At 42.1% G+C, this 13,893-nt stretch overlaps 1 protein-coding gene across 3 annotated transcripts in view; it reads left to right on the top strand.

Moving 5' to 3' along the window:
• The first annotated feature begins 3,979 nt into the window (after positions 1–3,979).
• The window catches only part of STARD9 (StAR related lipid transfer domain containing 9), a 134,013-nt gene continuing 124,099 nt past the window's right edge, over positions 3,980–13,893 (top strand). For 2 of the 3 annotated variants that reach the window (XM_041744225.1, XM_041744224.1), the window contains exons 1-3: positions 3,980–4,115; positions 9,101–9,170; positions 10,827–10,943. In XM_041744225.1, the coding sequence (XP_041600159.1) occupies positions 4,069–4,115; positions 9,101–9,170; positions 10,827–10,943 (234 nt within the window). In that variant the 5' untranslated portion in view covers positions 3,980–4,068. Of the gene's footprint in view, positions 4,116–7,689; positions 8,641–9,100; positions 9,171–10,826; positions 10,944–13,893 lie in introns of those variants that run through there. The other variant, XM_041744226.1, reaches the window with a different exon arrangement.

Here is a 13,893-nt window from a genome sequence, read left to right as displayed (position 1 = left end):
TTAAATTATCATTACACAGCTTTTAGGGATAGTAAAGAATGTTCTGTAATGTCTAGGTGGGAGAAGTCATCAAGAAAATGTGACTACCAGTTAATCTGTGAGCTGGACCCCAGCAGTCAGAAGCTCCTCATCCCCTCCCCTATCCCTGGAATGTTGGGGATATTAGCTGCCCAAAGGACCTAGCCTTGAGATAGCAATGTACCGAGAACTTCTGTATGGTATACATGACAACCCAGTTAAGGCCTCTAGGTATAAACTTCTAAGATTTGGCAGATAGACTTGGGGATCTATAAGACACTTGGAGATCTACTTGTCTTGTAGATCCCAAGACAACCCTCATAATGTAAGCTCCCTTGCTTATTAAATCTGCCATTACCAACTTGGAGGAGCCAGCCTCTCTTCAGTCTCATTCTGCCCAATAAATACGGGGGCCAATTTTAAGTTGCACCTGGAAAACAGAAACTTGTGAATCAACAGAGGTACATGAAATTTGTAAATTCATAACCAACATAATGATGCTACTCTGGGGTGTCTGGGTGACAGTCCATTAAGTATCCAGCCCAGTTTTGGCTTAGATTGTGATCTCAGGGTTATGAGACTAAGCCTCATATCAGGCTCTGTGCTGGGCATGGAGCCTGCTTAAGATTCTCTCTCCTCCACTCCCTCTGCCACTATCTCTTGCCTCCTCCTAAAAAAAAAATAAATAAAGTCACTGAAGAATATTTTGGAGGAATTGAGATGCTGCCTGGTTTTTCTAGTATTTCCCTTATTTTACCCCTTCCTCTGATCTATGACTATATGTTCTAACTTTTAAAATATGTATTAATCTCCTTTTTCTACCTGGAAACATTGCCTACTTCATGAATTCTTGGGATGATTGAATAAAATAATAGATGAAAAACAATCAGTTCATAGTACATAATAATAAGTGAAAGTTCTTGCTGTTATTACATTTAACCAAAGTAGGGTAGATGACTTTGGTAACTCTGATTTCCCTCTCCAGGCTATTCTTATTAAATACTTTGGACACTAAATTAAACAAGAACTGGATATGGAACTTTGATCAAGGTTCTGGATTGAACTACCAACTACTGAAAATACAGAGGTTAGAAAAATACTTGAATATCACCACAGAGATCAATTTGCAAATATCTAGTCTGTGGGAAATCTACAGGGAAATGGCCTGTTTTTATTTTTGTGTTTAAATAAATTCATGCCAGGGAGAGAAAAGAACAAGGAAGCTACTAAATCAAAGTTTAAAAGACCCAATTTATTTGGATTCTGATTTAAACAGATTGTTAAAAAAACAAACACAACCCTGAGAACAAGAATCACATATTTTACCAACTGGACTAGCCAGGTGTCTCTCTTAGCAACCTTCAAGTATACAATGCAGTATTGTTAGCTATAGTCACTATACAGTAGGTCCCTAGAACTTGTATCTGGAAGTTTGTACCCCTTGACTAACATTCTCATTTTCCCCACCCCAGCCCCAGAACCGCCAATTTAGTCTTTTATGAGTTTTGTTTTTTAAGATTTCACATATAAGTGACATCATACAGGATTTATCTTTCTCTACCTTATTTCACTTGGTATAATACCATCCATGTTGTCACAAATGGCAGATTTCCTTTCTTTTAATGTCTGATTAATATTCCATTACACACGCCACATTTTCTTTATACATCTTTGATGTACAGGTAAATTGTTTCCATGTTTTGGCTAATTGTGAATAATGCTGCAATGAACAGGGTAATGATAAATTTTCTAGACAGTGATTTCATTTCCTTTGGATACGTACCTAAAAGGGGGATTGCTGGATCATAAGGTAATCTTATTTTTAATTCTTTGAAGAACCAATGTACTGTTTTCCCTAATACTGATTCTTTTCACTGCAAGGCACAGTGAGTAGAGAAGCCGTTCATAAGACTAGGGTTCCAGGTGAATCGGAATGGTAAACCTCCTGTCCCAATGCTCTAAGGAAAAATACTTTCAAATAGATGAGAAAGGGGAGGCTGGAAAGGTAAACTACTGAAACATGCCTGACACATTAAAGGCACCACCATGAATCTAGTACTACCACTGGAGTACTAAAATAGCCTCCTGACTGGTTCCTCTTGGGCTTTCAATTTTCCCCTTTCCTCAACTTAGTCTCAAAATGGCAGCCAGAGTGATCCTTTAAAAATATAAATCACATAATTTTGCATTTTCCTTAAAACTATCCAAGTTTTCTGATTAATTTAGAATAAAATCCAAAGACTTTTTTTTTTTAAAAAAGATTTTATTTATTTATTCATGAGAGACACAGAGAGAGGCAGAGACATAGGGCAGAGGGAGAAGTAGGCGCTAGCTGGGAGCCCCATGTGGGACTCGATCACCCGGATCCACGGACCCCAGGATGTCGCCCTCAGCTGAAGGCAAACGCTCAACCACTGAGCCACTCAGATGCTCCTTCTTCTTTTTCTAATATTCCACTGTGTCCAAGATCAGGGCCCTCACATTGGTCTGTTCCCTGTGTCTGGAATGTCCTTCCAGATGACCACAGGATTTTTTCTTTCACATCCTTCAGATTTTTCTTCTGTCATTTTCTCAGCAAAGACTAACCAGGCCATATTTAAAATTTCAACACCCTCTCTACTCACTTTCTATGCTCTCTCCTACTTTATTTTTTTCTCCTTAGCTTATCTGATATACATATCACTCAAATTATTTTGCTTATTCTTAATTTCTCTCACCAAGTGCCATGCGGTCAGGGGTTTGCTTGTTTTCTTCACTGCTTATGTCCCTCCTGCTGAGAACAAAGCCTGTCGTAATAGGTGCGAAATAGAAAATATTTATTAAATAAAATGAATACTTGCACACTCCCTCCCTCAGTTTCTTCAAATCTAGTCAAGTGTCACCTTATGGGTGAGGCCTTTCCTGAAGATCCTATGTAAAAAAAGCACCTTTCCCTCGACATACCCCAAAACCATTAGTGTATCTTACCCTTCTTAAAAAAAATTGCAGTCAGCACACTCAACAAATTATTTATATTGTCACTTTCCCCTTCCCTATAGATTCTAACGTCCATGAAGACTGGGGCTGTATCCTCCGGAACCTTAAAACGGCACTTGCCTCTTGGTAGGTACTCAAGTTATTTCTTGGATGAACTAATTAATGAACCATTTCTGACTGGCCACAGCCTCCCCACTATCACGAACGCTGCCAGAGTGGCCATGAAGTTCCATCACAATCGAGAGAAATCTGGAGCGCTCCAAACTTCTCCACACTCCAAGTGCCTCTTCAAAGAGACCCTGCTCTTTGCCGACAGCTGCAAAAACATCAGTGTTCCCCATTTCATTTCTGCCCCTAAAATTTAAGTACAGAATCGCCAACTCAGGCCAACGCAGCGAATACACATACTTGGCAAATTCCGTTACAAACTCCGCGTTAGGGATCCCTGGGTGGCACAGCGGTTTAGCTCCTGCCTTTGGCCCAGGGCGTGATCCTGGAGACCTGGGATCGAATCCCACATCGGGCTCCCGGTGCATGGAGCCTGCTTCTCCCTCTGCCTCTCTCTCTCTCTCTCTCTGTGACTATCATAAAACAAAACAAAACAAAACAAAAAAACAAACTCCGCGTTAACCGAAACGTGAACGTATTTACTTGCTTCGGTCAAGTTGCGGCGTCCAGGAACAAAAGCTAGTTCCTGGTAGCTGGGACCAGGCCTCACCAGGCCGCGACCCGCGCCCTCTCGGCGGCCAGGCTCACGATTGGCTGAGGCACGTCAGGCACCGCCCCCGTCGAACAGCGGCGCGCATGGGAGGGGCCGCGTCTAGGGTGCGGCGGGGCGACACGGGGTGGAGCGAGGCGGCCCGGGCAGGCGGGGCCAGGCCGTGCCCCCTCCCGCCCACCCGGCTCAGGATTGGCTGAGGCACGGCAGGCCCCACCCACGCCGGCCCACGGCGCGCGCATGGGCGGGGCCGTCCCGTGAGGCGCGTGGGGCGGGCGGGGCCGGGTTGGGCGTGTGGTTGGGGCCGGGGGTGCTGCCCTTGGGCGGACCTGCTAGGCTTGGGCGGTGGCCGAGGGATGGCGAATGTGCGAGTGGCCGTGAGGGTTCGGCCCCTCAGCAAGAGGTAAGTCTGACAGGGTGAGGACTCCTGAGGCGTCAAATGAACTGAGAGGAGGGCGAGGTCTCCGCCTCTCTCTCAAGTGATTCTTGGCGCGGAGAAATCTGACACAAAGTGGCCCAGGGGGCGAGGGTCCGGAAACCCTAAAGGCCTGCCGGGACGAGGCCTCGGGTCGAGTGTTCGGGTCGTGTCTCGGATTGCGTCAGTGCTGGGGTGCGCTGTATCCGTGTCCCTGGAGTCCTCAGAGCAGGAGTTTTGGGGTACAGCGGCTCAAGTCTTGATGCAGAGTTGGGCCTTTCTCACTGAGTTTCCTGAGAAGGGCTGAGAAAGTCTCCTCTCCTTGGTGGCTCTGGAGTGCCTGTGGGGATTGGGGCATAACTGCGTGCGTTCTTGGGCGCACATGGGTTTCACATGTGGAGAGAGCCAGGTTGTAAGGCGTGAGAGGGACATTGAGGCCCAGGGAGATGGTGTTTTCATCCTATGCCAGTCGGCAGAACTGCGAAGTGGAAGGAAGTTATTCTAATCCTTTTCCTCAGCGTGGTCACGTGTCCATTTCCTCGTGGGTGAATCTGATGCAGCACCTCTCAGCTCTTGAGGCAGCCAGTGTCCAACTACATAATCTCTTCCCTTTTTCGCTGATTTTCCACTCCTAGGTTTGGGAAGTCAGAGAAGGGATGGTATTTGAATTATTTTTACGTGATCTCTGTGCCCAGTGTGGGGCTTGAACTCACCACCTTGAGGTCAAGAGTAGATGTTCTACAGCTGGGCCAGTGAGAGGCTCCTGAACTGTTTTTTTAAAAAGCTGGGTGATGGGCATTAAGGAGGGCCCCTGATGCAATGAGCCCTGGGTATTCTATGCAACTGATGAATTATGGAAAACTACATCTGAAAATAGTGATGTACTATATGTTGGCTAATTGAATTTAAATAAAAATAAAGAGTTTTTAGAGTTTGCAGACAGGTGTAGAGAGCACTCTGTGGAAAGAACACTGAGAACAAAGGACTTCAGCTGTTAGAAAACTGAAAAGTTTTGGTGGTTTGGTGAGAGGGTGCATAGAGGGAGAGGAGTGAGAGGAGGCAAAGCTGGCAGAGTGTAGTTTGGGACCAGAAAACATATAGTGGAATGATTTGGGAGGTTTAAAATTTTCTAGGGCTTAAGATGTCGTAAAAATTAGACAGAAGGATCAAACAATGAATTGTCTCCCATAACAAATTTGGTAGTAGGGGGGATTATATTTGTCCCTGATGTGGTGATTGGTTTTGAGAAGTCATGCAACTGACAGAGTAGTGTGGAGAACAATGGGATGAGAGAAAGAAACAGGAGAACAGAAAAGAAAGGGAAAAGACAAAAGAGATATAATGGAGAAAGAAGGAAAGCAGCACACGCCTGAACTGCTGGGTTTAGGTTGCTAAGTGGCTTATGACATCTGGCTTCTATATTACTGGATGTGGTTACTGAGGATTGGAGTTTTCAGAGGATTATTCTACCTTGGAGGTAGCCTCCAGCAGATCTTTTTGCAAAACTCTTCTTTTAGATTACTCAGCATAATTACCTTGGCCACTCGTAACAGTAACTTCTCAATTCCTCGAGAGCTAGGAATATCTAAATAGCGTGGATTAGATTAAGAAAATGCTGTTGAAATGAGTTACTTGCAGCCACAGTAGAGAGTAATTTATCTTATCAGACAAAAGTAGGGGAAAAAGGATACAAAAGCTTATTTACTTTCAGGTTAAGAGCCTTCAGCATCAAGAGGTAGAGTGTCAATACTGCAGATACCCAGCTGTGAGTAGATTATTCCAGGCTGAAGATTCAGGAGCAAATGTGGATAGACCCAGTGTAACCCTCCCCCCCCCCCCCCCACTTGCTAAGAAGTCGAGACTACTCCCATATTCTCAGAGAATCCTGCGGAGATGCAGCTATACTCCAGAGTTTACTTAACTTTCACCATCTTTTTTTGAGGCTCATCCGAATGTAGGGACTCTGCTCATTATATGGTTTGTTCAACCTTCAAATAAGTCATTGGCACAGATTCAGTTAATAATCATTAGATCTGATGATGTAGGGACCCCTGGGTGGCCCAGCGGTTGAGCACCTGCCTTTGACCCAGGGCATGATTCCAGAGTCCCAGGATCGAGTCCTACATCAGGCTCCCTGCATGGAGCCTGCTTCTCTCTCTGCCTATGTCTCTGCCTCTCTTTCTCGCTCTCTGTGTCTCTCATGAATAAATAAATAAAATCTTAAAAAAAAAAAAAGATCTGATGATGTACTTGGGAAGAAATCTTAGAGATCATCTGGTTTAAGCTTCCATTTTTTGTTTTTCCAGATGAGAAAATGGTCTCGTTTAAGGTCTAAGAGTATGGAAAGCCAAGTTTCCATTCAGTGGACCAACCAAGCTGCTCCTTCCTGAGATTACCAGAAAGTTGTACTTCTTGATCAAATGCCTGTTTCCTTCGTAGGATTAGCACTGACCATTAGTAAAATGATAATGTGGGAAATGGTTTTGATTCCCTCCTCACTCTTCATAGTTTCCCATAATTAGAAAGTCTGTAGCTAGCTCATTATATGATACTGTCCCTTGTCTATCCAAAATCATTCATCATTGAAGGAACATGTTCTCTTCTGCCAATATTATAGGCTTTGGAATACTCCCCACTGCCTTGTCAAAATTTACTGTTCATATACTATATTCCTTTTCTGTGTGTGTGTGTGTGTTAAATCTGTAAAATAGGATAACTACTCTAATGTTTTTTTTAATGAAGAGTCAATGAAAGAATAAATTAAAAATACTCAGGGCTTGGCTCATTTTAAGTGTCCAATAAAGTGTTAGCTATATAATTTTTAACGACTATTTTTATTACTTCTTATTCTTAGCTGCTTTTTTTTTTAAGTTACAAATGATAAGTAATAAGTGGTAATGACTTGCTTATTTACCTGCCTAGGACACTGATTCTCAAATTATAGTATGCAAACAATCCATCTAGGGAGTCTCTTATAATGCAACTTGGTTTTGTTTTTTACCTTCCCCCCACACCATAATGCAACTTGTTAACAGAAATTACAATTAATAAACCCCACTATCTCATGTAATTCCAATTCCAAGGTAACCTGTGGACCACACTTTGAGAAACATTGTACTAGAAGTAAATGTGTAACTGAGGATTTACCCCTGTGCAAAGGGAAATTCATCCTAAGGAATGAATGCCTGTTGGTTGACTTCAGGACCCAGAGGCAAGTGGCAGTTATTGCCACTCTGCCACGTGCAAGGCTCCATCTCTGCAGACTCTCATTCTGTGGCCAGCTCCCCAGTTGAGGTTAGTGCCCTTTCTTTCTGTTCTCAATTTTAATTCTCCCTCATTTTGTTTTAGAATAGCTTGGAATCACTAGGTTACCAATGACAGTGGTCCAGGCCCGGAAGGAGCAGCATTTTCCCCTTAGAGTTTGTATCTTCCAAGAAGTCAAATTTAGGACACTTCTTTTCAGGCTGCTTTATGTGAAAGAGTCTTAGATGAATCCTCAAGAAAGGGCATACTTCAAAAAAAAAATTAGATAATAGATTTGGAAAAATCATGGTATCATTTTTCTGTTTCCTTTATTCAAATTTACTACAATCTATGTATTACTTTTATAGGGGGAGGAGGGATAATAAAACCTACTTTAAAATGGAGAAAGGAAAAATGTTATTTTGTAAAATGTTAACAACAAAGATGAAAGATTTTCTTCAGAATTGTCAGGGGCTGTGTGTGTGTGTGAGTGGTTTGTGATCCTGAGGGACTAAGAATATTTGTGCTGCCTTAAATACTATCTAGCATGAAATGTCAAAGAAAGAGTATTAGGGCCTTGAGGAAATTTAACAAATGTTACTACGTGGGAGAGGGAAATTTCTTATCCAGGGCTTTATTCCAGACTTACTAACCGGTTTAAAAAAATAATCTTAAATGTAAAGACCTTTGTCTCAATATGCCTGTTCTTCCTTCCCCAAATTCTCAAGGTCATATCCTGAGAACCATGAGGAAAGATAAAAATGAGACAGAACATATTTTCTTAACTTTAAGGTCCTGGGCTAGGGGTAATTTAATTGATTACTTTCATTGTAGTGGAGGAAATGCTAACAAATTTAATTTTTATCTGTTAACATTCTGGCATTAAGCACTTTAGCTAAAGGTCTTGTTATGAAAAAAGATTTCTTTTTTTTTTAAAGATTTCGTATATAGAATGGAGTATAGTCTGCTCATTTGGGCTTCAAATATATGGGTCACTTGGATTAAGCCACTTAAAGTAAATTTAGGGGTTGGTTAGTTGTTAGCATTGTTACTACATAATCACAACATAGGAAAATTCTTGAGGATCTTGGCTCTCATTCCAATTTAGGAAGATAAAAGGAAAGGATTTGGGAAATATGTTCTCAGTATCTCAACAGAGAGTACTCCAAAACCTTTTTCATTACTATCCATGCTCAAAATCCCAAAGAAGATGAGAGGGGATGCCTTATTGTGTGCTTGCTGAATGAAAGATACTCTCCAGAGTTTCAAGGTAAGAGTCCAGGCTTTCTGGTCAGATGTATCTTGGTTTTTTTTTTTTTTTTTTTTTTTTTGTATCTTGGTTTAAATCCCAGCTCTGCCATTGCTTGATATGTGACCTATGACAAGTTACAAAATTTCTCTCGGCTTCCATCTTCCATCTGAAAAAATGAAGATATGGTAGGAAACCATGTCAAGAGGGTATGTTAGTGGGAAGATTGTGTAAGATGAAGTAAAGTATATACTGTACCTAATACAGTGCCTAGCACATGGACGGTGCTCAGTAGTGGTAATTCTTAGCAGTTCCAAAGCCAAATTCTAATGATCCAGAGAAGCATGTCAGCCAGGGACAGCTACTTACAGGGACAGTAGGGAAACATTTTGTTCCAGTAGCGCTGATCTCAGCTTCTCTTTTCTTGATTTTTTTTTTAAAGCAATGTTTCTTCTCATATGGCCTTGGGTCTTATTTCTAGGGAGATCAAAGAAGGGGGAAGAATTATTGTGGAAGTTGATGGCAATGTGGCAAAAATCAGAAATTTAAAGGTAAGCCTGAAATTGTTTTCCTTTTATTACAGGGGCTTCTGGGATAAAGATATGCATGTGAATGTGTTTAGGGTGGGTGCTTGGGAGAGGGAAGAATTTTATACCAAAACAAATATAAACATAAAGCAGGAAAGAACTACAGGGATTGCAGCCCAAGTTCTGTCAAATAGGATGCAGCGGTTTGGAAACTGGTCAGTTACTGTTTGTGGGCATCATGGCTAGTGTAAGGCATGCTGGGTACATCCATGGGTATATTTAACTCACTAGACCACCAGTTACACTTTGTCTCAACCCTCTCATGGGATATCACTTAATATAGACGCATTACTACAGATTTTAGTAGCATCAGATCTCAGAAGGGAGTCAGTTGCTATCCTGAGTTGTGCTGCACAGTTTCTTTTACAGATCTGACTGACCTTTGAGTCACAATTGGACAAATACTGGGAACTTCCTCCCCCACCCACCACTCCCTCCTAGGGCTAATTTCCTTCATCCCATTCCTCCGTTTACCAGAATAGCGGAAGTGGAAGGGGTTCTTTCTTTCTGGGCCTTGGGAAGTGGAGAGAGACAGGGAAGCTGGCCTTGTGATTGCTGCTGTAGACAGCTTGCAGGTGGTATTCAGCATTCCTGAGAGCTGAGGAAGCTGACTTGTAGAGTGAGGGTTATTTGGACCCTACCAGCCATCCCCACTTCTGTGATGTGATCTGTTTCCTTTTGTAAGCAGCTTTCTGCTAAAAGAGAATAGGACCTGCAAAACTTTCAATAGGAACTCCCCAGGGACAAAAGACCTTTTTATTCTCTGCAGTCTCTTATTTATATCACTGTTGCTTACATACTTCAAGGGCTTTGTTCTGAGAGCTGAGAGTTTTGTTTTTTAAGAATCAATCTTGGCCAAGATCAAACTCAAATCTGCCCCCTGCACACCTACTTAGTGGCTTACTTTCTTGAGGTCGTTATCCACCAAGAATTTCTTAGTCATTCTGATAGTCTCTTTCTACCGTAGTTTATGGTCACTAGTGCTAGGGTTTGTTTATCCCTGTCCAGAGTCTAAATATTAAATAGTAAGATAAAACATTTGTGACAATAATACCATTCTCCCTGTACTTGGAGGTCAATGTGGTTCCAATCTCTGATCCTACCCTCATCTACCTTGGGCAGTTGAATTGGTCCTTGCTATTGTGTCCATTGTGCTTTCTAATTCACTGGGGGTAGATACCCAGGGACCTCTGTGAAAGCCCTAGGTTGGTAGTTTGTCAGGCCCAGGCACTGAACTACTCATGCACTCTTGGTATCCTTTATAGAAACACTTGGAGAAATAAATGATAGTGATAAAAGATAGTGATAAAAAGATTTTAAAAAATGATAGTGATAAAAAGATGCTTAGGAGAGAGGGAAAGTCTTTCTCTCCTAAGCTGTTCTGTGCTTGGTTCATATGTAGGCAGATAGGTGATAGTACTATAGACAAACTTAATTCTCTGGAGCTTTTATTTGATGATATGAAAACAAAGTTTACTTTTTTCCTTTTTTCAGGTAGATAACATAAAGATTTCTCATGATCAGTCCGGATTGCTCTAGCTATAGTTGGGAGGAATCAAATGGCACTGGCTAGATTCTGATATTACGATAGAGAAGATTCTACCCTATGTTTGATTTTAGGTGGACAGTCGACCAGATGGCTTTGGAGACTCCCGGGAGAAGATTGTGGCATTTGGCTTTGATTACTGCTACTGGTCAGTCAACCCAGAAGACCCTCAGTATGCATCTCAGGATGTGGTAATGTCATTTTTCCTTCACTTTCCTCAGTGCTCCCTAATTGGATAATTATTGGGAAATTAACATGGAATTGGGGCCTGGCTATTTCTTTCTTTAATAGTTTGGTCAGAAACTAATAATGTTTTGCTTTGAGAAGTAGTAGTGAGAGGCCATCAGTTGCGTAAAGCCCATGCGTTTTGTTCTTTGCAGAAAGAACAAAAGAGATGGGAAAAGACTGCTTGAGTAGGGCATAGAAGTTGACTAGTGTCCATTTAGACTTGGGCCTCAGCATGATTTAGGTGGGTACAAGTTAGTTCAGGTACTGTTCTACTCCTGTGGCAGGAAAATGGGTTCATGGCAAACTTGACCTGTGCTGTATACAGCAGAGAGGCCCAGGGATTCTAGAGGCTAGTATCTTTGGGCCTTTTCTTATGCTTATGGTCCTAGGTTGGGCCTTGGGTTCAGCTAGTCTGGCAGCTTGCAAGAGGTGAACTCTATTGATATGCTGAGAATTGAGAGCACCAGCCAAAGCCTCCCTGGAAAGGCTGTCACCTTTCTTGTGTCCCTGGATAGTTCTACTTATCTTTCTCACAAGCTTCTGAGTAAACAGGCCTGGCCACGTGGGTCTATGGGGCTTCTATCTGTTTCTGTAAAGCAGCAGCGTTGTTCTGGTTTGAGCATTGTTGGTCACTCCCCATCATGGGCTTTACGCTTTGCCCATCATTGTATTCACTCCCCATCATGGGCTTTAAGCCTTGCCTCATTCAGTTAGATGAACACAGACTAAAGTGAGAACAGAGACTCACCTTAGCAGCTTCCAGGATATTTTTTATGAAAGCCTATCCCTAAAATTAGAAAAATCATTTATTTGGTCTTTTGTGGGCCAGTATCATCACACGTATGAGAAAAACACTACAGGAATAATGGCCTTAAGAAATACCACTGGAAATGGAAATATTTTGGGGGGAACCCTGGACAAATATTGCTTATCAGTCTATATACTTTTTTTTTAAGATTTAATTTATTTATTTGAGAGAAAGTGAGAGAACACAAGTGAAGGGGAGGGGCAGAGGAAGAGGGAGAGGCAGGCTCTCTCCTAAGCAGGGAGCCCAACTCAGGGCTCCATCCCAGGACCTTGGGTTCATGACCTGAGCCAAAGGCAGACGCTTAACCAACTGAGCCACCCGGGCACCAAAGTCAGACTATGTACTTTTGAATAAAAAGCTAAAATATGCTTTCTGCTAAGTGTTTGTTTTTTGTGAAACTTTTTCTGATTATGCCAAAGAAGCAACTTATCAAGTTTGAGTGACTTAGAGGATAGTATTGATTTTTTGCTGCTGAGACTTGTGGAGATGATTGAATAATTTTAAACCATGGAAGTGTAATTCCCCCATTCTTCTCTTCTGAGGGGAACATGTGGAAACAAGATTCTAGACCACTGTAGAATTTGTTATTGTGGGTCCCCTTTGTTGTAATATGAGCACCCTATATTTGTAGTCACAATGTGTTTGCTGTAAATGCACAGCAGAAAAGGTCAGTATGGATATTACCTAGTCTTTACCATATTTTCTGTCCTTTGGAATATGGAAGCACTGGGAGGTCCAGGCTTGTCTTTGGCCTTGATTTTCATCCTAAGGCTCAAGCATGTATGAGGTATCTGTTCCTGATGTTTGTATTTGTTCTACTGAGATCATCATTGGTGAAGAGCCAGAAAGGAGCTGATTTTCAAATAAGAGGATGGGACTCCTACAGTAGTTCACAGTTGTGACTGTATATGTGTCACAGAAGACAGTGGTCTTATTAGTAGAAAATGTGAGCATTCCAATGGCTGTTTCAGCCTTACCCGGCCATAGCATATCTAGAGCCATTTAAAAAAAAAAAAAAGATTTATTTATTTTAGTTTTTTTTTTTTTAATTTTTATTTATTTATGATAGTCACAGAGAGAGAGAGAGAGGCAGAGACACAGGCAGAGAGAGAAGCAGGCTCCATGCACCGGGAGCCCGATGTGGGATTCGATCCCGGGTCTCCAGGATCGCGCCCTGGGCCAAAGGCAGGCGCCAAACCGCTGCGCCACCCAGGGATCCAGATTTATTTATTTTAGAGTGAGAAAGAAAACAAGGGAAAGAGAGTGTGTGCACACAAGTGGGGGGAGGAGCAGAGAGAGAGAGAGAGAGAATCCTTGAGCAGACTCCTTGCTGAGCAAGCAGGGAGTCTGACATGGGGCTCAATCTCTGGACCCGGAGATCATGACCTGAGCCGAAATCAAGAGTTAACTGCTTAACCTTTAACCGACTGAGCCATTGAGGCACCCTAGGGCTATTCTGGATATAAGAAAAGTTAACCATTTTATGTAGCATTTGATAGATCAATAATCTGGGTCATTAATGTGTCTAAACAGAACTACATATCGGTATGTATCTTAACAAACTTGGGTATAATTTTGGTGTGAGACTCACATTTTATACCTTAAGTGTATAAAAATAATGTAGTGGGAAGCCCAAAAGTCCATAGAGGAAGGGAGTTCATAAATATGATTCTTCTGTTGACTGATATGGAGTTCAATGGAAGGATCAAATGGGATTTCAACAGGAAGCCTGTGCAGAGAGATAAAACCAATGTCCCCTGAGATTTATTCTCACTTGTTTATTAATTATCTAAGGCCCTCATCAGTCCCAAGGGGAGTTAAAGTAGGAGACAGCAAGGAAAGAGCCTCTGTCACAAGTTAAAGTAGGGCCTGAGATCCCTGAATGATAGTAGGACTCATATACACATGATTTGGTCAGAGAGACTTATTGCTTTAACACAGAAATTGGAGCCCAGACTTAACTCTGAGGTCACCAGGGTAGGAAGAGGCAGAAGGCAGACTGTCATAAAATCACAGGATGTGAGGTGGAAAGAATTTTGATGTCATCCAGTTCAGCCTTTCCCAAAGTACAACAATCTTCTCTGTAGCATTTGTGGTTATATTTT

This window comes from Vulpes lagopus, chromosome 2, assembly GCF_018345385.1.
Source record: "Vulpes lagopus strain Blue_001 chromosome 2, ASM1834538v1, whole genome shotgun sequence".
Lineage (NCBI taxonomy): Eukaryota > Metazoa > Chordata > Mammalia > Carnivora > Canidae > Vulpes > Vulpes lagopus.
Note: the sequence above shows the minus strand (reverse complement) of the source record. Positions and strands in the feature narration are given on the sequence as shown.